The sequence below is a fragment of the Mytilus trossulus genome, chromosome 10 (genome assembly GCF_036588685.1).
Source record: "Mytilus trossulus isolate FHL-02 chromosome 10, PNRI_Mtr1.1.1.hap1, whole genome shotgun sequence".
NCBI classification, from domain to species: Eukaryota; Metazoa; Mollusca; class Bivalvia; order Mytilida; family Mytilidae; genus Mytilus; species Mytilus trossulus.
In genome coordinates, this window is record NC_086382.1 from 9,099,560 (window position 1) to 9,123,439 (window position 23,880).

The window sequence follows — 23,880 nt, forward strand, 5'->3', positions numbered from 1 at the left end:
ATTTTTGGATTATATTTCCTTACTTGGCTACATACTATAAAAGTGTACATTTTCCTGGTTTTGTATTTTGTCAATTCCGATCAACAATCTTTTGGTGTTTGGATTAAATTCACAAAATATAAACATCAGTAGTATTGAGTTGTGCTATGTATTCCATAAGGGGATATTTCAGGACATTTTATATGGTTAAAATGGTTAAAAAGACACCAAATTGCAATATTTATAGTATTTATTCCTTTTTCAGTTGCAATACGAAGATAGAATAAAAGACTTAGAGGCTCACCTTCACCTCTACAAGAGACCTGATGATGACTCACTGAAGGATTTTGACCACCCACACACAAGTACCTTGGCTGTACAGAGAGAGTTAGACAGTGTCAGGGAAAGATATAAAAAACAAGTCGCTGAACTGCAGGCAGAAAAAAATAACCTTAATAATAAACTCAATAAAACTAAAACGTCACAAGAAGGTAGGATATATGATAGTTAAAGAAATAGATAGAAGCTAGTTTTTGACATTTTCAAAATGCTAGAGTTTTCCAAATGAATAAAATGAATATTTTCAGTTGAATTTTAGTGAAAACTGAAACTCTTTGAAAAGAATAAAATGATGCTACATCATCTCCATAAAAAGTTTGTATTAGATTGTATTTTTGATTTCTTTGTGTTTTTACACCACTTTTTAGCACCTCTTTTTCATGGCAGCCACTATTTATTGGTGTGGGAAGCTGGATTGCCCAAAGAAAACCACAACCTTTGGTAGGAAAACTAATTAATCTCTACAGCTTTAAGCTGGGTTTGAACTCACAACCTCAGTATTGACTGGTTAGTGATTATAGCATAGACCACATGGCATCGAGGCCCAGTTTGTTTTACACATTTCCTCACTGACAGGGCTTCAAAGAAAAAATCCTTAACTAATTATTGATTAAAGTAAAAGTATAATGAAGTTTATTGTTATAAAGAGGAAAGATAATGTTAATGTGGCAAATGATCTATTTAAAATTGTATCTGATTTTAGTATCACTGAAAAATGAACTGAAGATGTCGAAGGATCCAGAGGCAGATTTAAAGAACCAAGTAAAAGTCTTTCGTGCAGAGATTGAGAGTAAAAACCATGACCTTCAAATCTTACAGAAATCCATAGAGAGGCTGAGGAAAGAAAAGCATCTGTACCTTGTCAATGGTTTTATCAATGATACAGGTAAACTTGAAATATATATTATTAAACTGTACTCTTAGAGTGCACTTGATTTAGATGAATAATGTCTCTACAGTGATGATTAAAAAAAAAAGAAAAAAAGCTAAGTTTATTTGACCCAACCAAAAGTTTTTAAAGGGTAACTGTTTTAAAAAAACTTAATTTTCTTTCTATTGAGTTTTTTCAATGTCTGGTCGACGTTATTATGGTATTCTAAAAGGCTTCTTTTGTACAATTTTTTTGTCAGCTAAACTACTGTTTGTCTTTTTATCATGTTTTTTATTTATTTTTTTATAAGATATTTTTTTGGGGGTAGGGAGAGGTTGTGAATGATTTTATGTTCTTTTTATACATGTAGTTGGAACAGTATGCCTTGAGCCAGATAAATCAATTGATTAGGTAATGTCCTCCGATCCTTTGATTTTTCAATTATCTAGTTTTAAAAAAAATAGAGATAAATGTTCTACAAATTGTTTCATTTTACATTGTATTTAAATATTTATAAAGATACTACTACAATATGTCTAATATGTGATACATTGCATCGGCCTTCCTCCTTCAGATAGCAACCCAAAAACAAAAACAAAACCCTGAATACATTTAAAGTGCAACTATGTGTTTTTTATTGTTAGATAAAAATAAGAAGATTCAAGGTAAAGGAAAGATGAGAAAGATGGATGAAGATGAAACAGAAGTTTTATCTGAAATGAATGGATTTTTACAGACAGAGGGAATGAAAAACAATATGAACCAGAAACATTTGCTGATAGAACTCATATATCTGATGTGATAAAAGAAAATGAAGTGTTAAAATCAAAGGTAGGATTTAATCTCTGAGCCTTCATGTATGATGTTGTAAAGTGAAAAATGAATTGAACTTGTCTCAAAAGTGAAGTTAGTGTTGCCTGACACATCCCAATGTTCACAATAGTGAATATGATAGCTGTTTTAAGGAAATTCGTGACCTGTGTGAAGAAATGAACATTGTGTCACCATTTGTTTCCAACTAACAACAAAGGGAAATAATCCATTCATTAAAATTTCGGGTAAACTCAGCACATGACCAACTCAAACCACGACAGGACGAAACTGTTTAACTAAAAATCATGTCACAAAAAATAAAATGAAAAAATAAAACAAAATGGAAATACTTACCTACCAACCCTATTTTGTTGTGGAAGTATGTAACCTTAAACAGACATATATTTTTTTTGGCCTTATATTTGCCATTGGATAAACAGCAGTTATCAATCATACAATGAACTAAAGTCCCTAATAATCACCAATAAATCTTGGCGTTTTTTAAAAGAAATCAGTTGGTATCTGATAGAATAACTGTTAATTAGAAATACTTTAAATGATCATTAAAAAAGCTGATTCATTAAAATATACAAAGAACGCCTCCGGGTGTGGGAATATCTTGTTACATTGAAGACCTGTTGGTGACCTTCTGCTGTTGATTTTTCTATGTTCAGGTTGTTGTCTCTTTGATACATTCCCCATTTCAATTCTCAATTTTATGAATACTTGATAGAATAAGAGTGTACAGAGTTACTTCTGTGACTTCTCACTCAGTTAAAGGGAAATTTCTCTTGATGCACTCATTCAATATAAGAAAATAAAACTTGCTTCCCTCATTTAGTTAAAGGAAAATTACTATTACTAACTAACAGAATGAATAAATTGTTATAATATATCTCTTATTAGGTTGATGAACTGCAGCTAGAGGTAGATACACATAGGATAGAATTACAGAAATATCAGGCTCATTTTGAAGATAAGAATCGTAAAACGAGAGAAAAATATGAAGAACAGGTACTTGTATATACATTTGTAGATTTATAAGAATGAGTTATTATAATCTGTGGAATTAGGGACTTTGTTTGGTAAAATGCAAAGTGTTTGTTAATTACAATGATTTTGTATCTTTTAGTATTTGATCCATATTGTGATTTAAAAGGGATTTGTTATTGTATTTTTTCCTTGTTCTTGTCCTGTAAATGTATGTTTTTGTCACATGACGTTAAACTGCCATCCAATCACCAATCAAAATTGAACTATTTGTTTTATATAGTTTAAATGTCTTGATATTTAACTTTTTACAGATTAGTATACTAAGATCTTCACACCAGAGGGAGCTACAGAAATTTTTGGCTGACAACGCTTTACAACATTCTGCCTCTAAAATGGCAGAGTTACAATCAAAAACAGATGCTCAACAGGTAAGACTTCAACAGAGTTACAATCAAAAACAGATACCCAACAGGTAAGACTACAACAGAGTTATAATCAAAACAGATGCTCAACAGGTAAAACTTCAACAGAGTTACAATCAAAAACAGATGCCCATCCAAGATACAATGATTTAAAAGTAATTAACTAAAGGTCAAAGTTATCTTAACCTTCTTTTCTGTTTTATAATTTTATAAAAAGATATTCATCATTCTGTGGTAATGGCTTGCACATTTGATGATCATGAATAAAGCAGTAAATTATTAAAATAGATGATCAAAAAATTCTTTTTTTCAGGTGATGATAAAACATTTAAAAGACCAGTTAAATAAATCACATTTGGATTCCGAACAGCTCTCTATACTGCGGATACAGAATGCCAGTTTAGAAAACCAAATTGACAGACTAAAAGAGGAATTACGAGAGGCAAAGAAATTCCACACTCCAGTAAGTAATCAATAAGAAAGCCTCTCCATCAGGAAATTTCTCTTTATAAAAAAGAAGATATTGTATGATTGCCAATGAGACAACTGTCTACAAGAGACCAAAATGACACAGACATTAACAACTATAGGTCACGGTATGGCCTTCAACAATGAGCAAAGCCCATACCGCATAGTCAGCTATAAAAGGCCCTGATAAAACAATGTAAAACAATTTCAAACGAGAAAACTAACGGCCTTATTTATATAAAAAAATGAACAAAAAACAAATATGTGACACATAAAACGAACAACAATCACTGAATTACAGGCTCCTGACTTGGGACAGGCACATACTTGAATGATGTGGTGGGGTTAAACATGTTAGCAGGATCCCAATCCTCCTCCTTAACCTGGGACAGTGGTAAAACAGTACAACATAAGATTGAACTATAAAAATCAGCTGAAAAAGTTAAGTTGCACAAAATAAAAGTGGTCAATTGGGACATTTGTTTCTACTTCAAACATGCCTAAATTAAACTGAAATAAATTGAATACTGATAAGAATTTAGGAAGGTATAGTTTTTCTTATAGGAATTCAATATAAACTTTACTACTCTATTTAAATATCCCTAGCATACCTTTCAAATGTTTGGGTTCTTGTAGTCCTATTGAAGGTAAATCACAAAAAGCTCTGTGAATGTACAAAATTTATAGTGTTATTTTCATAACTTACATTGGGTTGATATACCATTACTGGTAGACTGTAAATCCCATAGACTATTATCAGCACAGTAGTTAGTCTTTTGGTACTTTGACATGATTTATAACTAAATATATAGAATAGACTGCAAATCACCTATTTTATCAGCACTGTAGTTAATTTTTTTGGTACTTGGACATGATTTATAACACTTGATAAAATAATGCATTATTAAGAAACTAAGGTTTTTACTCCCTGAAGCACTGAAGTTGGCTATTCTTTTCATGTTATTTAAAGCTCTGTTAAGGTATTGAGACATTCCTGGCTTTGAAATGCTTTAGTTTTATGTGATATAAATATTTCAAGAACAAATTGAAGTATGATTGCTTCTGTATTTTAATCCCTTTACTATTAAAAAGATTGTCGACAAGAAGTGCCTTATCTAAATGTCACCTAGGAGTACCTTGTCTAAATGTCATCTCGGAGTGCCTTGTTTAAATGTCACCTAGAAGTGCCTTGTCTAAATGTCACCTAGGAGTGCCTTGTCTAAATGTCGCCTAGGAGTGCCTTGTCTAAATGTCACCTAGGAGTGCCTTGTCTAAATGTCACCTAGGAGTGCCTTGTCTAAATGTCACCTAGGAGTGACTTGTCTAAATGTCACATAGAAGTGCCTTGTCTAAATGTCACCTAAGAGTGCCTTGTCTAAATGTCACTTAGAATTGCCTTGTCTTAATGTCACCTAGGAGTGCCTTGTCTAAATGTCAACTAGGAGTGCCTTGTCTAAATGTCACCTAGGAGTGCCTTGTCTAAATGTCTCATAGGAGTGCCTTGTCTAAATGTCACCTAGGAGTGCCTTGTCTACATGTCACCTAGACATGCCTTGTCTAAATGTCACCTACAATGTAGGAGTGCCTTGTCTAAATGTCACCTAGGAGTGCCTTGTCTAAATGGAGCAATATGCGCAATTGTTATTCCATAGGCCGTAATGGTAGCGTTTTCTTCTGTTGCTCAGCCCATATCGTAAACTTGTATATGTATGATGGCTTGTTTCGAAGCTGAGACATTTTTACATATGTGGTTAAATTTTCGGGGTACGAAGTGTGATTCTTTTTTCCGTAATTTAGCAAACCCCGAGTATCCTTTTGCGATGTTGCTCCTCATGGTAAAAAATCCCAATTTTAACACAATAAGTTCTTTGAAATTTTAATACTTTGAACACATTTCATAGCTCCATGGTTTTTACACATTTATTCTGTGTTCCCTTATTTTCTAAATTAACACTAATGGTTCAGCTCAGTCATTTGTTTATCATAGAAATGTGTCAAATATCACTACACAGAGATTTTTTGTTTACACGTGACTTTTGACTCATTTCAAGGCGCATTAGGGGTATTGTCCCATATTGAAATCCATATTTCTGATTTTTCCAAATATTTTTAGGTGATCTTCATCGGTATGACATTCTGAATTAATCTGTGTATTTTTGTCCATTTCTGAAAAAAAGGCGTTTCAGCACTATATGGCAATGACACTTTTATCGCTATATTCATTTATTTTTAATACAACGTGTATGTATAAAAAATTTCTTCCAGTATACCTTTACTAGTCAAAACAAGGACAAAACTTCTGATGATAACCTTCAATTACAATACACAGACCCTTTTAAAGCATTCTATAACATTTTCTTGTGTCTTAAAGTGCATTTTGACAGAGACATTATGCAAAAATGTAGATTTCATAAAAAAAACCACACCAAAATAACTATTCTTACTAGTGGACATCTGGTATATAATACTGTGGAAACCCCTCAAAACTACTGGGAAAGTCATTCTTATCATGTAATTAGAGTGCAATGAAGTGCAAATTTTCAAAACTTGTCCATTCACATAATTCTATTTGAGAAAAAAGGCTTTTTACATGTATTTCAGTGAAAACCCTTTATCAGTGAGAAATCCACATGAGGTATTAAAGGAAACATTGTGACATCACACGTATTATGGCGTCATTAAATAATGACAGATCAAAATAGTGCTAAATAGAGTTTGCAGTGTTACATGAGAATCAGTTGCCGCAAGATTTAACTCGAAATGTTGAGTCGAAAAGATCAGTAACCAAGCCTTTTCATTTAATAGCAAGACCATAGCAACAGCTTTCATATAAGCATATTTCTAACATACTGACTGTAATTTCATTTGCACAAATACCATAAATAAATAATTTAGAGCTTACCTAATAAATCAAAATGCTTACCAGTTATTCAGGACCTTTTAAAACCTTTAGTTTGTCATCTCATATTTAAAAGTAATGATATGTCTGGAACTGAAATAAGACAAAAAAAATAACTCAAACTGTGTTATCATTTAATTTAAATACATAAGTATTATTGAGAGAGAAAAATCTAATTCTTGAAAGTTTTATCACAAAGAAAGAAAAATGCTTCTCCTTTGTGGCTTAGCCACCTTCATTTAAACTGTTTATATTAGAAGCAATGAGTAGTAGCTAACTAGCTTAATACATGTAGTTGAATAGCAATATTGTTTTCAAGAAGGTTTGACCCTCCCCCTTTTTCACTGAGAAATGACAATATCTTGTGTTTTGCTCGTGTGCATTAACAATAGTAATTCGTGATTTTCTTAATACATGTACATGTTGTTTTTTTCTGTTTATTTGCATATGATATCTACTGACCAGGGTCAAATCATTGGATAAAAGCACATGTATAATGTATCTCACTTTACTCGTGTGAAGTGTGTTATCTCCCTTGATTATCAGCTATTCCTGTAGACCAGAGTGATAATTGCATAACAAAGACTATATTGTGTCATGTTTACTTACAATTTATTTATATTACATGTAAGTTTTTTCTTGCCTTTTTCAATTGAATAAACAATTCATTTCGGATCTCTCGGGGGTAAACAAAGTTAAGATTGTGCCTAAAAAAAGTGTTCAGCCCCGTGCCAGTAATGCATTTAAAAGTGAAAATTTTATTGAATTTTTGCTGTTCTTTACCAATAATATTTATCTGAAATCATTTATGATAACTAGGTATAAATAAAAAACTACTAACCATCATTTTAACAATTTTCTGTGGTGTACAAGGTGAAATTAGCTTAAGATATCTCTGAATCCTCTCTCACAAGATGGGGCAATATGCGCAATTGTTATTCCATAGGCCGTAATGGTAGCGTTTTCTTCTGTTGCTCAGCCCATATCGTAAACTTGTATATGTATGATGGCTTGTTTCGAAGATGAGACATTTTTACATATGTGGTTAAATTTTCGGGGTACGAAGTGTGATTCATTTTTCCGTAATTTAGCAAACCCCGAGTATCCTTTTGCGATGTTGCTCCTCATGGTAAAAAATCCCAATTTTAACACAATAAGTTCTTTGAAATTTTAATACTTTGAACACATTTCATAGCTCCATGGTTTTTACACATTTATTCTGTGTTCCCTTATTTTCTAAATTAACACTTATGGTTCAGCTCAGTCATTTGTTTATCATAGAAATGTGTCAAATATCACTACACAGAGATTTTTTGTTTACACGTGACTTTTGTGTTCCTCATTTCAAGGCGCATTAGGGGTATTGTCCCAAATGTCACCTAGGAGTGCCTTGTCTAAATGTCACCTAGGAGTGCCTTGTGTAAATGTCACCTTAGAGTGCCTTGTCTAAATGTCATCTTAGAGTGCCTTGTCTAAATGTCACCTAGAAGGTGTCAGACCACCAATTAAAAAACCTATCTGTTCAACCAAATTTTGCAATTTTCACAGCTTTCTAAATATTTTACCTTAAGTTTAACTTCATAGAAACCAGGTATATCCTGAATTGTACATGTATCAGCATTCTACATGCCAATTTCACCATACCTTTAAAGCCTTCTAACAAATTAACTGACCATCAAACAGAGATACTCCAAAAAACAAACCTGGTTTTCTGAAAATCTAAAATTAGTATACCATGGAGCGCATTAATCCTCAATTTGTACTGGTGTCAGGAATGGAACTATTAACTAATCAAAAGTGCAGTCATGGTCATTTAACTGTTTTATTTACTATCAGTCAATAAAATTTAAGGTATAAAACTTTCATTTGGGATAATACATGAGATTTTTGTGAGTTTATGCAGTATTTATAGCAGGCTATGTTAACTGTCATATACATGGTATGTCGCAATGGTATAAGTGGTAAAAATCAAATAATTTCATCAATTTTCATGACGACAACTTTTTTTGGGTATTAATCAATTAGAAATTTTTAATTGATGTTTATATTAATGTTTCATGTTCTGTCCGACTCGGCTTCTGTTAAAATCATTATTTATTTAGGTGGACGATAAACATTTTATTACTAGATTTATTATGTCTGTGGTAGAGACGGCAATGTTTTCTTAACCGTCTCATGACTTGGTGCACGTGTTAAACTTTCAATCTTTGTCAGGTTTATTCAGTCAGTTGCATTGATAAGATAGTAACAGTATAGAAGTGCAAACAATTCAAATCAATATTACTAGTATTTGGTTATTTCATAACTGTTAACTACTTCTTAAAAATGCCGCCAGTTCGTAAAAAGCGTGTTTCCAGTAAGAAAAGTAAGAAAAGTGACACACCAGTTATACAGAATTCTAATACAGAATTGACACTTGACGAAGTTAAAGGAAAACTAAGAAAGCAAGGCATCAGGGCTCCATCAACTTTCACAAAAGAGCAGTTATTGGAACTATTAAATGAGAATTCAGGACAGGATAATACAGTTATGCCCGAAATTCCAGCATTAACTCAACTTACCACCAGTTTAAACAACATGGAGCAAACTGTTCAAAATCAAGGAACTTTAATTCAGTCGCTATTAGTTAGAGAATCAAATATCATTAGTCAACCTGCATTCGTGAGTGATATAAATAATGGAGTACATCATGATACAGGATCTTATCACACTACCAAGGTTTCCTCAGGCATGTTTCCGCATGTTCAAGCAGTGGCACCGAACGTTCGGAAGCAGATTTTAGAAGGCAAGTACATTAATCTGGCTACCCTTCTTAACAATCAAGAAAACGTACAAGATTACAAAACCGTTGATGAATCTGACGGGTCCGTATTGTTAATCAAACATCGCGATCCCCGCCTTCAAAGAAACTTGTCTATACAAGAGTTTCTAGAAGCTTTTAATATTTACAAAAATATTATCTGTGAAAAGCAAGACCGACGAATCGAATTCGATATGTATATTCAAGATATCATTGATATCTCTGCAAGATATAAAGGTCCCGTTTTCTACGAGTATCACAAGGCTTTCGCAAATAAGGTAGCTGCTATCAAACTGACCCATGGTAAAGTTGTAGATTGGTCCATCAGAGACGAAAAACTCTATTCATCCATCACAAGTGGACAAATAATTAAAGAATGTGAAACATGCGGTAGTCTTGGGCATCTCACAGCTGTTTGTCAAACGTTACCAAGCTTTGGTCAATCGAATAATCGACCGAAACCAACTTATAATCAAACTCATTTTCAGAAATCACAAGTTGGGAGTAACGATCGTGTTGATTCCAATACAGATATACGAGGACGCCCTGTTCTTTTCTTTCGTGGTCGGGAAGTGTGTAACAATTTCTTATCAGGAAAATGTTTCAAGGGGACAAAATGTTCATTCGCCCATGTTAATACTAGATCATCTACTGGTGCTACTCCGAACAATGGGCCGTCACAAGAACAAGCGCAGGCCAAGAATTGACTAGTGTCTACGCCTATTGATATCGATCAACTTGAATTTGAACTTACACATTATCCAGATAAAAATTTTGTTTTTAATTTAATTAATGGACTTCGATATGGTTTTGACACAGGCATAAACGTACTACCAAGTAAATCTTTGGAATGTAAGAATTTATTGTCTACCAAGAAATTTCCCGATGATGTTACGAAACTGGTAGATGACGAACTTCGTAAAGGATACCTTATTGGACCATTTACAAAACCTCCGTTTGATACTTATAGAATTAGTCCGATAGGTATTGTTGAAGGAAAATATTCAAAAAAGAAAAGATTAATTCTAGACCTCTCGGCTCCTCACAACAATGATGAGCATCACAGCATCAACGATTTGATAAATAAGGAAGACTATTCATTAACCTATGTAAGAATTGACGACGCTATAAATATAATTAAGTCATTAGGAATTAAAAGTCAATTATGTAAGTGTGACGTAACCGATGCATTCAAATTAATACCTGTACATAATTCTTTATGGCGATTTTATGGATTAAAATGGAATGACATGTACTATTTTTATACTCGTTTAGCATTTGGTTGCCGTTCAAGTCCCAAGATATTCGATACATTATCAGTGGCAATATGTTGGATCTTACAAAATAATTACGGTTTGCGGCACGTGTTACATTTGTTAGACGATTTTCTCCTGATTAACAATCCTTACGTAGATGCTACAAGGAATATGAACACAATGTTATATGTATTTTTAATAGTTTAAAGATTCCTCTCAGCGCTCATAAAACAGTTGGTCCATCTACTTCATTAGAATATCTCGGCATAATTCTCGATTCAATGCATATGATTGCTAAATTACCTGATGAGAAGCTTGTTAGAATTAAGGATATTTTATACAGCTATCTTAATAGACGTTCATGTACTAAGCGTGAAATGTTAAGTTTATTGGGTCATCTCAATTATGCATGTAAAGTAATTATACCAGGGAGATCGTTTGTGTCGTATTTATTGACATTAGCACACTCCGTTAAAGAACTTTATCATCACGTTACAATTACAAAGGGATGTAGAGATGACATGGCAATGTGGTTTAAATTCCTAAGTTAGTGGAATGGTATATCATTTTTTATCAGCGATAACGTTATTAATGCGTCCGATTTTCATTTATTTACGGATGCTTCATCAACAATCGGATACGGAGGTTATTTTAGGAAAAGGTGGTTTCAAGGCAGTTGGCCCGACGATTTTATTCGGCCCGATGAGGAGTCTTTCTCAATGGCTTACTTAGAATTGTATCCGATTGTTATATCTGCTATTTTATGGGGGCATGAATGGTCTACTAAACGCATTCTTTTTCATTGTGATAATATGTCTAGTGTGTACATTATTAATAAGGGTCGTTCAAAGTGTAACGTAATTATGAATCTTGTTCGCCGTTTAACTTGGTGTGCGGCTAAATTTAATTTTGTTGTACATGCTGTACATGTACCAGGGAAAGAAAATAACATAGCAGATGCTCTTTCTCGTTACCAGATGAAGCGGTTTCGACAATTGGCTCCAGAAGCTTCGCCAAATCCATGCACCTGCCCTCCTCATTCCGAAATTGTGTGGAGTTAGACCAAGCAGTCGACAGCTTATGGAATAAAAGTATCAACGTGAATACCCGCAATGTTTATTCAACAGGATATAAATGTTTTATTCAATTTTGTGGCAAGCATATCACTGGATTCAACTCAAGGACTTTCAATATGTCTAAGTTTCGGAAGATTTATTGATCTATTTCGTGGCCCATTGCCAATCAGTGTTAAAACTGAAATATTCAACAATCAAATTATATCTCGCTGGAGTTCGTTTTCATGGAGTTAATTTTGATAATGTGAACCCACTTTGTGATAAATTTGGTCATACATACCAACGCTTGCAAAATGTGTTAAATGGAGTTAAAAAATCTGAGAGTAAGCCATTACGACAAAAGTTACCAATAACGTTTAAAATTTTACAGGAAATAGTAACTTGTTTGCAATGTGGATTTTTCAATCATGATTATATGGATTTAACATTTCAAACAGCGTGTGTTCTGGCATTTTATGGTTTTCTGAGATGCAATGAGTTTACATGTAGAACTGTGTTTGATCCAGATTCAAATTTATGCGTTTCTGACATAAATTTCGTTTCAGAATGCGAAGTAACTGTTAATTTAAAAGCTACAAAGACAGATATATTCCGACAAGGTATTATAATTTCCTTGTTCAAGATAGAGGGCGTCGTTTGTTCGTATAAATTGCTATCCCAGCTGATGAGTGTAAGATTAAACCTAAACGCAAAGCAGAATGATTCGTTTCTCGTTGAAGAAACCGGAAAACCACTTTCCCGGAACTATTTTATAAGCAAGCTGAAAACAATACTCATAGCATTAGGATATAGTGACAAGGATTATAGCGGACATTCTTTTCGATCAGGTGCGGCCACAAGTGCTAGTTCTCAAGGTATTGAGGACAGCATGATACAAACACTGGGACGTTGGAAATCAGATTGTTTTAAACGTTACATTAGAACTTCCAAATTGGATATTAAATCCGCGCTGGAAAAGATTAAATGACAAGATACAATGCCGAAAACGTTTTTTACTATCGGTTATAACTTTGTAATTTGTCCTCCATCCTAGCCTTGTGTCTTTTCTTCTCACGTTGATCTCAATATTGTGGTTAAGGATTTTTATATTGACATTAATTTTTCTCTAGATCAACTTTAATTTTAACAAGACACAAGGCTTCATCAGGCACAACATCTTCAATCTTTTGGGGTTACTCAATATGCAACTTGGGCAGGTAACATAACGTTACATATTTCGTTTTGGGCTATGATATTTTATTTTGGCCAAATATAATATCGTTTCCCCAAAACATTTCTGAGTAGTTAGGGTGCCTACGTGCCTTAACGAGGAATAGTCTCATCTTGATTGCTCAACAGCTCTATTTCACGTCGGTCTATGCCCACAAAGATTTACTCTTATGCGGTACCACGTGAAAAATCAAGTAAGGCTATACCACTCGGGAACGGCTTGCTAAAGTACTCTGAGACAAGTAGACTGGTAGTCGTACACACACGTGTATGCAAATACCCCTATGGTGACGCATTTCTGTCAAAGATATGTGGCTAGCTCAGGCACAGTATTTAAGCGGCAAATTATCCTTAATTATCTGAGAACACACTATCATTTTATGTACATACTGTGTGTTTTGTGTCAACTGCAGGTAGCATGTAATTTGTTTTGTTCTTGATTTACAATATGACAGAACTGAGTGAATTACATGATACTAGAGAAAAAATATCCTCAAGCATTCACACAGTGTGCCGCGCACACTGCTCGGATAGTTAAGTATAATGTTGGCGTCAGTTAGTTTACATTCATCGCTTTTTATTCACTGACGCCAAGGAAGTTTTCTGTAACATAACGTGTTGCCCTTAAGCCCAAATATTTGTATAATAAAAATAATTATTTTATTATGTTTTATATTCTTTCAGTACTCAAACAATCAGACTGGGTATCTTGAAATACTTCCTGCTGGACGTTTACAGGCTTTATATCAACAATAACTACTTTCGTAATTATGGTATATTGTCTGTGATCGTTCTTATAGACGGTCATTAAAAGCTATCAATTATCTGCGGTCAAGGTTAATTTATATGTATTTGTACATATCTCTAATCATTGTTCACGCCTGTAATTCTCTTATCAAAGGTCTATTAAGGTCAACGCATTGAGGTTTTATTATAGTTAATTGGCTTTGGTCTGCTGTGTCGGTATTAACTTTGGATCATACGCTTGATGTGTATTTATTATGTTTGAAACATGTTGTATAAATTAGAAATTTTTAATTGATGTTTATATTAATGTTTCATGTTCTGTCCGACTCGGCTTCTGTTAAAATCATTATTTATTTAGGTGGACGATAAACATTTTATTACTAGATTTATTATGTCGGTGGTAGAGACGGCAATGTTTTCTTGACCGTCTCATGACTTGGTGCACGTGTTAAATTTTCAATCTTTGTCAGGTTTATTCAGTCAGTTGCATTGATAAGATAGTAACAGTATAGAAGTGCAAACAATTCAAATCAACCCTCCAGCCGCCCCAACACCGCCGATTATTATGAAGATGTTGTGCCTTTATGGTTCACGTTATGTTACTATAATAAATGATCAGGCCAGACATTTATGAACATTTTCTGAGTAGTTAGGGTGCCTACGTGCCTTAACGAGGAATAGTCTCATCTTGATTGCTCAACAGCTCTATTTCACGTCGGTCTATGCCCACAAAGATTTACTCTTATGCGGTACCACGTGAAAAATCAAGTAAGGCTATACCGCTCGGGAACGGCTTGCTAAAGTACTCTGAGACAAGTAGACTGGTAGTCGTACACACACGTGTATGCAAATACCCCTATGGTGACGCATTTCTGTCAAAGATATGTGGCTAGCTCAGGCACAGTATTTTAGCGGCAAATTATCCTTAATTATCTGAGAACACACTATCATTTTATGTACATACTGTGTGTTTTGTGTCAACTGCAGGTAGCATGTAATTTGTTTTGTTCTTGATTTACAATATGACAGAACTGAGTGAATTACATGATACTAGAGAAAAAATATCCTCAAGCATTCACACAGTGTGCCGCGCACACTGCTCGGATAGTTAAGTATAATGTTGGCGTCAGTTAGTTTACATTCATCGCTTTTTATTCACTGACGCCAAGGAAGTTTTCTGTAACATAACGTGTTGCCCTTAAGCCCAAATATTTGTATAATAAAAATAATTATTTTATTATGTTTTATATTCTTTCAGTACTCAAACAATCAGACTGGGTATCTTGAAATACTTCCTGCTGGACGTTTACAGGCTTTATATCAACAATAACTACTTTCGTAATTATGGTATATTGTCTGTGATCGTTCTTATAGACGGTCATTAAAAGCTATCAATTATCTGCGGTCAAGGTTAATTTATATGTATTTGTACATATCTCTAATCATTGTTCACGCCTGTAATTCTCTTATCAAAGGTCTATTAAGGTCAACGCATTGAGGTTTTATTAGTTAATTGGCTTTGGTCTGCTGTGTCGGTATTAACTTTGGATTATACGCTTGATGTGTATTTATTATGTTTGAAACATGTTGTATAAACCCTTGTTTAAATGTTTAACACCACAGAAACAACTTACTGTGCATTTATAACAATTTATAACATTTTTTATATGAAAGCATATTGTCAAGGTAGGAAAAGCTAAAAATAGCACACATTCAGGTTTAATGCTCTAAATTTGCAACTTGTGAATTTTTGCTCCAAAAAAGATTGAAATATGGCTTCTTTTATTTCAAATGATCAGTTAAGACCAAAAAATCAATTATTTTCTGAATTTTGGGTTTCACCGCATTTCTGTTAAGGGAGTACGCTGCTCAGGTTGATGTAATTAGAATGCTTTAAAATGGCATAGAAAATAAAGATATAACACTTTTTAACATGTTTTCATGTTTAATTAAGAAATCCATGACAAAATTTTTTTTTATCATACAATCAGAAAAGGGAGGTAATTCTTCCCATTTTCAATAGAAAAAATACCTTTACCTTTAAATAAAAAAAATCTCATATAAGTAAAACATAAAACAATAAATCAATTACAATTCATAATATTTAGTATAAATTCTTGTCAAATTGCAAAGAATTTAATACTTGTTTTGCAGAATGATGATAAATTTCAGCACCGCCTATAACATGGATTTTTCCAAAAATCCACACTTCTTACAACTTTTTAGGTAGTAAAAAATAGGAAATTGTAATTAGAACCATATTTCAATAATTAATAATTAAAAAGGAAGATCTTGTGATCTTAAAAACTGATACAAGAAAAAAATCCATGTTGGGATAAAAAAAAAATCTTCATTTCAATTTTCAAAAACTGAATTTTGCCCAAAATCTTCACTTTTCACGACCTTTAAAGGCTTAAAAAATAAGAAATTGTAATCAGAACCACATTTTAAAAATTAATATTTAAGAATGAGGTCTAATGATTCTTAAAACTGATTAAAGAATAAAATCCATGTTGGAATTCCAAAAAAAATCTTCATTTGAATTTTTCAAAAACTGAATTTTACCCAAAATCTACACTTTTTACAACCTTTTAGGGTGTACAAAATAGGAAATTGCAATCATAACCACATTTCAAAGTTAAGGGTTAAAAAGAAAGGTCTAATGATCTTAAAAACTGATACAAGAAAAATATCCATGCTGGAATTCGAAAATTTATAAGCATAATTGAGATTTTCAAAAACTAGATTTTACTCAAAATCCAGACTTTCTACAACCTTTAAGGGGTAAAAAATTAAAAAAATTGTAATTAGAACCATATTTTAATAATTAATAGTTAATAAGGAAGGTATTATGATCTTGAAAACTGATACAAGAAAAAAATCCGTGTTGGAATTAGAAAATAAACTGAATTTGAATTTTCCAAAAACTGTGGTTTTGCCCATATTTTGTTCAATTTCAGTAGTATTAATGCCTCATTTTACTTTAAAAACTTCATAAACAAAAATTAAAGTATATTTATGGAGCAAATTATCATGTGATGTTAGCTAGTAAACATAGTTTTCCAACTTTTTCCTTTTGTCAATCTGTAACACACAGTCATATGTTGACCATCACAGGAAGTTTCTGGAAAATAGCCAAGTTCAAAAATCCAGAATTTTGTTAAAATTTAACCCTTTAACATCATAACTGGAAAAATTAACAAACTTATCATGCATACCATAATATGATACAATTGTTATTATACCTCGAAAATGAAAGGGAATTAAAACAATTACATGTAAGGCACCATTCAGATACCAACGTTCCCTTACAATGTAAATATTGACAAGTGCAGTAAGAGGTCCATGACAATACTCAAAATTATCCCCTTTATTTTTTCAGAATAAATCATTTGTTATAGCTGATATATTTTTTAATTATCAAATAAATTCTTGCTCAATACAGTCCCTATGATCAATTTGAAATAAAGTATTTTCCAAAATATCAATAGAATTAGATGACTCTTCACTCTTGCTTAGACCAGAATTGCATGCTTCAGATAATAAATGGATAGAAAAATTAACATTCTCAATAACAAAAAATACCTGAACATTAATTTACATGCCAATTAGTTTTTTAAACAAAACAAATTTACACTCTGAAGACCATAGTCTATATAATAAATTTTGAATATGAAATAACCTAAAGCAAAATTGGAATGCAGTTCAAATTCGGATATACAAATATGAAAGATACATGCTAAAGTACATCACTCATCTGGTTTTAAACTTTTGAAAAAGTCTGATATGGCATCAACTATCTTCTTTGATTTGGTAACACGCACTTTTCCATTTACATCCTCCTCTTTCAGAACATCTTCTATTCCTTGGCGGCCATCTCTTGCATATGAAATGCGTAGGTGAGAAAAAGACATGCCACTTGCTGCTATTACATTTGCAGTTCTTAGTGTAATTACTTTCTTCTCTGTAAGAGGTGTCAAAGTAGGGAGAAGTAGTTTTGTTTTCTGGTTGTGGTCATATCTCCTTGCAGCTGAATCAATGGAAAAAGATGACAATTGTTTTGCTTCTGTTGATGGAGCCAAGTGATGGAAAAGACGACTCAAAGCAACAACGTCCTCCATTGAATCATGACCGTCATATGTTTCATTTAATACTGTATTGTAGAAATTTGATTGTGCATATGAGGTTAATCCAGGTAACAAAGATTTAAAAAGTTGTAGTGTGTCTAAAAATCCAAGAATGGAACATGAAAATTCATTCATAATTGAACAGTTATTTAAAGCACAAAACAGCACTGGTAAGTCATATGACTTGATGTTATGACCTATAATTACATTTTTCTTGTATTGTGCTAAAAATAATATTAACATCTTTAAAGCCTCTTTGATGCCAACAGATTTCACTTCCTTGTCATGGCAAAACATCTTGCTCCCTTCAACTTTGATCCCTGTTATTTCCTGTGCCTTAGGTGTTATTGGTTTCTTTGGAAGTACATATGTGTTGATAGAACCTTTGTCAGATGTTGCAGAAATCTGTGTTATGTGAGAGTTTCTTGCTGAAATATAAAAGGCATAACATTGCTAAATTACTTTCATGATAGGCATGTCACATGAACTAGCACTACTAGCCAACAGAATCATGCCAATAAGAATTGAAAAATGCATTTACTAGAAATTTTTTAAACTATACAAGCCCAAGCTTTTGAAGCCGGTCATTCATATTATCTATACTATTTGAATGCTCATCCGACCCTTAAAATTCAAATAGTCCAGTCAAACTAAGATTTAACCTCAAACTAATTGCAACAGAAAATGTTTCAGTTAATCTATAGCATTATGCCCTTTATATACACAGAAAAAAGTCCCATAAAATCTAACTTGAGGAAAACTCAAAATCAGCATTTCTAATTTCCTATGGAAATTTATATTGGATGGGGAGATAACTCTTGCACAAATAAGTCTTTTCTGGTCAGTTTTTTGTTGTTTTTCTAGAAATTTATGTAAAGTATGATACTTTGATGGGGTTATAAGTTTGTATTTGACTAAATTATATAATCTTCTGCTCCTGATATATACAAAACCGAAGTGTTCTGGATAGTTTTATTTTTTTCTTGCACCTTTATTAAAGAAATTGCAAATTTGAAGCTTTGTAATCATTTTGAAAAAATAATGTGAAAATTTGGTATTGTTTATATCTGTATATTATACTTAAAGTTGTTTGTTATACTCTAAAGACCGCTAAAAAGTCAAGAATCAATACATTCTGATGAATAGAAGCAGTAAAGATATAATTTTGTATCAGTTTTTATTGATATATCTGCCTTTTTTTGCAAGAGTTATCTCCCTTTTCAATGCAAATCTCCATAACATGGTGATTTTTTAGTCTTCCTAAAGCTAGATTTTATGGCACATTTTTCCGTGTATATTTGGGGTATGATGCCCAAGATTAAAAATTTAAAAATGTACTGTTGCAATTACTTTCAAGTTAAGGTCAAATTTATGCTAGATTGACTGGAATAAAAATTAGCAACACAGAAATAATTCCCTAAAAGATGGATCCTTTGGGAGAACATTCCGCTAATTTCAAAAAGCGTGAAAAGTTTAGGTACCTCGTTGACTTTAAATTTCTTCGTCTTTGTTTGAACCTATAAGTATTTGCTATCGCCTCTCTTTTCCGGTGTTGAATATCTCTTAGGACTGCCAAACGTAGAGTATAATATCCTGGGGATACAGACATGTTCTTGTTAACCTGAAATATAGAAATATCACATTATAAATAATCATTACTATTCATGTTATTATAGAACTGTCATTGTAGTTGCAATACTTTCATTCCTGCATATCAAAAGAGATATATTGTTTTGAAAATATTACAAAGGTAACACAGTTATCTGTGGACACAGCTTTCTTCAATCGACATTGATGTCATAAACAATCAGCCATAATAGATTAATAATTATATTTTGATATCTCCTGCACATAGGTACCTAATTCAACATGATAGATGATTACATTTAAATTCCAATCTTAATTAGTATAACTTAATTCTGATTTGTTTTTCATGTATTTATTCTTTTTTATTTGGGAGAGTGGTCTGTTGTCTTTGGTCAATTGATGTTTAATTTTTGGTTTGGCCTATTATCCTTTGTCTCATTTCTTTCAAGTAAGAATTCATCAGTTATGCTCTGACAAAATTAAATCATCAGTGGGATATTTCCAATTATCATTATCATGGTATTTGTGCAATTTATTATAATTAAGGAGAATAATTAACAGTAAAACCTTACATCTAATATATATTTATTCCCTTCATTCTTCTGAGCAACACAAGCCGCTATTCTATAGTTCAAGGAACCAGACGAACTGTAGTGTTGTTGTGATGGGGCCTTGGAAGCTACAATTCTATTACAAATTTCGTTTGCCTGAGTACTTCCTAATGACGAAAGTTTACCACTATTCTCAGCATACTTGGTGAACACACTCTTTAAATCATTCTGAAGGGCCCCATCTGTGAGTGGTTTACCATGTGGCAATGAGTTAAACTTTTCATTTGGGTTATCCAAGAACCTACACCAAGTGTTGTTACAACGCTCATGCTGTTCAAAAGGGTTACCAGAAAGAGCCAGTATACTTTCTTTTATCATGTCTGGATTTCCATTGCCTTGAGCCAGTATATAGTTGAAACAGCGTTGTAAATACTGAATAACTTTTATTGTCAATGTTTTATGCTTCTTCCTTATTTCATAAAGACTGTTTCCCAGCAGTTTTTTAACATGGTTTGAGTCCGACACCTTTGTTATATTCTTGTCAATATTTGCTCTTAGTCTAGCAATATTAGTGCTGTCTTCATCACCTACTATTGAGCTAACACTAACACCCTTTTTCCCCACATCTTTGACCATTTCTGTGACCACGTCTGCTTCCATACTCTTTGCACTCCCACACCAATTCATGTGACACTCGTGCACAGGTGGTGAGCTTTTAGATTTTTCTGCCAAAGAGCAAACTCTGCATGACTTTATTCGGACTGCATAATTAACTATTTTTCCAGTTTCGGTACCTATCATAGAACAATTACCTGAAAAAAATGCAGATTCAATAAACTGATAATAAATTTCTCACATTTATATAAATATTTTAAGAAGTCCATGAATGTCAGCATACATTTATACATTGTATATTCTAAAATCATAATTCATTACTTTTTTTATCTAGTATACATGTATATTTCCAAAGCAAAGGCATTCCATTCCCATTGTGGAACAATTTATAAACCTCATACACTACATGGTTAAATTCAGCATATTAAAGAACCCCAAGAATTCTAGAATAAAACCCCATGAAATTGGTCATGAAATAAGTAATTTATACAAAGTACACATTGTAAGATAAATATTGTTGTTGGCCCCTAATTCCTAAACAGTTAGGGCCATAGCACCGAAATCAATCTTTTTTTTTAGTGGAACCTTGTGGAACAAGATCCATACACTTTCACACAAGTTATTGTCTTGAAACTAGAAAAATGCTTTTTTTTATACCGTTTTTAGCTCACCTGGCCCGAAGGGCCAAGTGAGCTTTTCTCATCACTTTGCGTCCGGCGTCCGTCGTCGTCGTCCGTCGTCGTCCGTCGTCGTCCGTCGTCGTCGTCCGGCGTTAACTTTTACAAAAATCTTCTCCTCTGAAACTACTGGGCCAAATTTAACCAAACTTGGCCACAATCATCATTAGGGTATGCAGTTTAAAAATTGTGTCCGGTGACCACGCCAACCAACAAAGATGGCCACCATGGCTAAAAATAGAACATAGGGGTAAAATGCAGTTTTTGGCTTTTATTTCAAAAACAAAAGCATTTAGAGCAAATCTGACAAGTGATATTATTGTTTATAAGGTCAAGATCTATCTGCCCTGAAATTGTCAGATGAATAAGACAACCCGTTGTTAGGTTGCTGCTCCTGAATTGGTAATTTTAAGGAATTATTGCTGTTTTTGGTTATTATCTTGAATATTATTATAGATAAAGATAAACTGTAAACAGCAATAATGTTTAGCAAAGTAAGATTTACAAATAAGTCAACATGACCAAAATGGTCAGTTGACCCCTCAAGGAGTTATTGCCCTTTATAGTCAATTTTAACCAATTTTAGTAAATCTTAGTAATCTTTTACAAAAATCTTATCCTCTGAAACCCAATATAACGTATTGATGTTGAATTGGTATTTAAGAAATATTTGAACCATACCATTTACTTTACAAGAATAAAGACCATGTTTTCAGTGTCATGAGTTTTAGTTTGTTGTACTTTGTTGTTTAAAATTTTCTTTGTGGTAATAAGATATAGCAAAAAGAAACTCTTCAATGAAAAGTTAAAATTATACTTCATTTCCTGTTTGAACAGTCTGGAAGGTACAGGAATATATGTTTTGGAAGAGTTTGCAATAGTTTAAAAATATATAATGAGTACACACAAACTACTTAGTATTTTTAGATATGTAATTATATGAAAAATCTGATTAGCTAGCATTCTAAATTTAGAATGTAAAATTAAGGTATAAAATAATACTGATGACAGGGAAGAATACAGATAAAGGACAGCAAATAATATTAACATAATTGAAATAGTTAAGTGATTATTTTGCTGTTTATATTTATTTCACTGTGTTGTGCAGTTGAAAATAAAGTAGCATACAATTAAAAGTAAATGTATCTAATTAACAAACACATGTAAATTTAGCATTTTTTGCATGTTCCAAACATTGGCAATAAATTATGTCAACGTTGTTGATGAGAAAACATTCTTGTAAAAGAGAAGGATGAAGTTAAAACAAGTTTTCAATGGATTTAAATGTTTAATGAATTATCATTATAATTGCATTTAAAGAAATTAAAAATATTTTAAGCATTTGTGTTCTGTTGTAACTTGTGAACTGATATATATTGTAGCTCTATAAATTGAAAATTAAAAGATTTTCTTGCTATTATTTTTATAATTTCTAAAAATATTTGACTATGTAAAAATAGGATCTATTAGTGATAGATCAATGAAATTGTGTACAAAACGGATTGCTGTGATTTCTTATCGGTCATCCCACTGTCTATATTACTCTGTCCAGCTCTTAATATTATTCTATATCATGTCTTTGTGACGTCAAATAAGTTGACCCAGCCCTAATAACTTTGGCTCGGACATATCAGTAATGTCATAATGTTTGAACCGACGTTAATCACTTTGACCCGAACTTATCAAGTCATCTTTTGTGTGCTGGTGAAGCAAAGAAAACACTTCTGAAACACGCAAATATAGTCTAATAAATCGATGATCAAACCAACAAAGACGTGGGGGCCATATATTTTTACCATTGTCCGTCATTCCATCCACAACAAACCTTTCATACACAATTATACCCCCGCTTTAAAAAAAAGGGGGGGGTATACTGTTTTACCTCTGTCTGTCCGTCAGTCCGTCCGTCCGTCCGATGAATATTTTAGTCGCCTTCTTCTCAGGAACTACAATACAAGGATTTCTGAAATTTGGTTTCAGGGTTTATCTGAGTCAGCTTTACTGTGTGATGCGTTTACAGATTGATCACTTGACAACTTCCTGTTTACCGAACACTTGTATGATTTTACTCATGATAACCATGGAATTTCGCATGGAATTTCTTACCACAAAAAGTGATTTGTTCACTCCAGGATTTAAAAGAAACAATTATTTTCTTTAGATTTGAATTGCAACAAGATATGTTTGTCTGTCAATTTATAACAAAAAATGAAACTGTAAAAAAAATGCTTTCAAAATTTAGTTTAAATAATAAAATCAATCATATAAAAGATTTGGCCAAAGTTTCTTAAAATTCGATGCAGATTTGACAAATTAGTTCACGTGTAACCAACTTTATCCCTAGACTGTATACCTGCTAGTCAATCTACTAGTAATTTAAATGTTGACGCCTCTGACAAAATCTAGCATTTCTATGTATCACTTTCGCGACAATACTGTTGCAGGCTCATC

At 32.7% G+C, this 23,880-nt stretch overlaps 2 protein-coding genes and 1 long non-coding RNA gene across 3 annotated transcripts in view; 1 reads left to right on the forward strand and 2 right to left on the reverse strand.

Annotated features, from left to right (window-relative positions):
* Positions 1–291: 291 nt before the first annotated feature.
* The window catches only part of LOC134686020 (centrosomal protein of 162 kDa-like), an 80,364-nt gene continuing 56,775 nt past the window's right edge, over positions 292–23,880 (forward strand). The window contains exons 1-6 of the mRNA XM_063545724.1: positions 292–470; positions 1,022–1,204; positions 1,834–2,020; positions 2,909–3,016; positions 3,307–3,423; positions 3,731–3,880. Of these exons, the coding sequence (XP_063401794.1) occupies positions 3,388–3,423; positions 3,731–3,880 (186 nt within the window). The 5' untranslated portion in view covers positions 292–470; positions 1,022–1,204; positions 1,834–2,020; positions 2,909–3,016; positions 3,307–3,387. The remainder of the gene's footprint in view (positions 471–1,021; positions 1,205–1,833; positions 2,021–2,908; positions 3,017–3,306; positions 3,424–3,730; positions 3,881–23,880) is intronic.
* Positions 5,616–8,152, reverse strand: LOC134686019 (uncharacterized). The gene is made up of 3 exons (XR_010101502.1): positions 7,626–8,152; positions 6,809–6,877; positions 5,616–6,051 (listed from the first exon to the last, which is right to left on the reverse strand). It is a non-coding gene; the product is annotated as an uncharacterized LOC134686019 (long non-coding RNA).
* Positions 16,393–18,591, reverse strand: LOC134686358 (protein PML-like). The gene is made up of 2 exons (XM_063546032.1): positions 18,562–18,591; positions 16,393–18,452 (listed from the first exon to the last, which is right to left on the reverse strand). Exons 1-2 carry the CDS (start codon positions 18,589–18,591, stop codon positions 17,622–17,624), a joined length of 861 nt encoding a protein of 286 aa, XP_063402102.1. The 3' UTR covers positions 16,393–17,621.

Bases quoted from the DNA above. Each gene is read 5' to 3' on its own strand.
- LOC134686358 (XM_063546032.1), bottom strand. From the start codon at position 18,591: ATGAATGACCGGCTTCAAAAGCTTGGGCTT. The intron at 18,453-18,561 runs GTATAGTTTAAA...AAAGTAATTTAG, and splicing joins GGCTTCAAAAGCTTGGGCTT to CAATGTTATGCCTTTTATAT.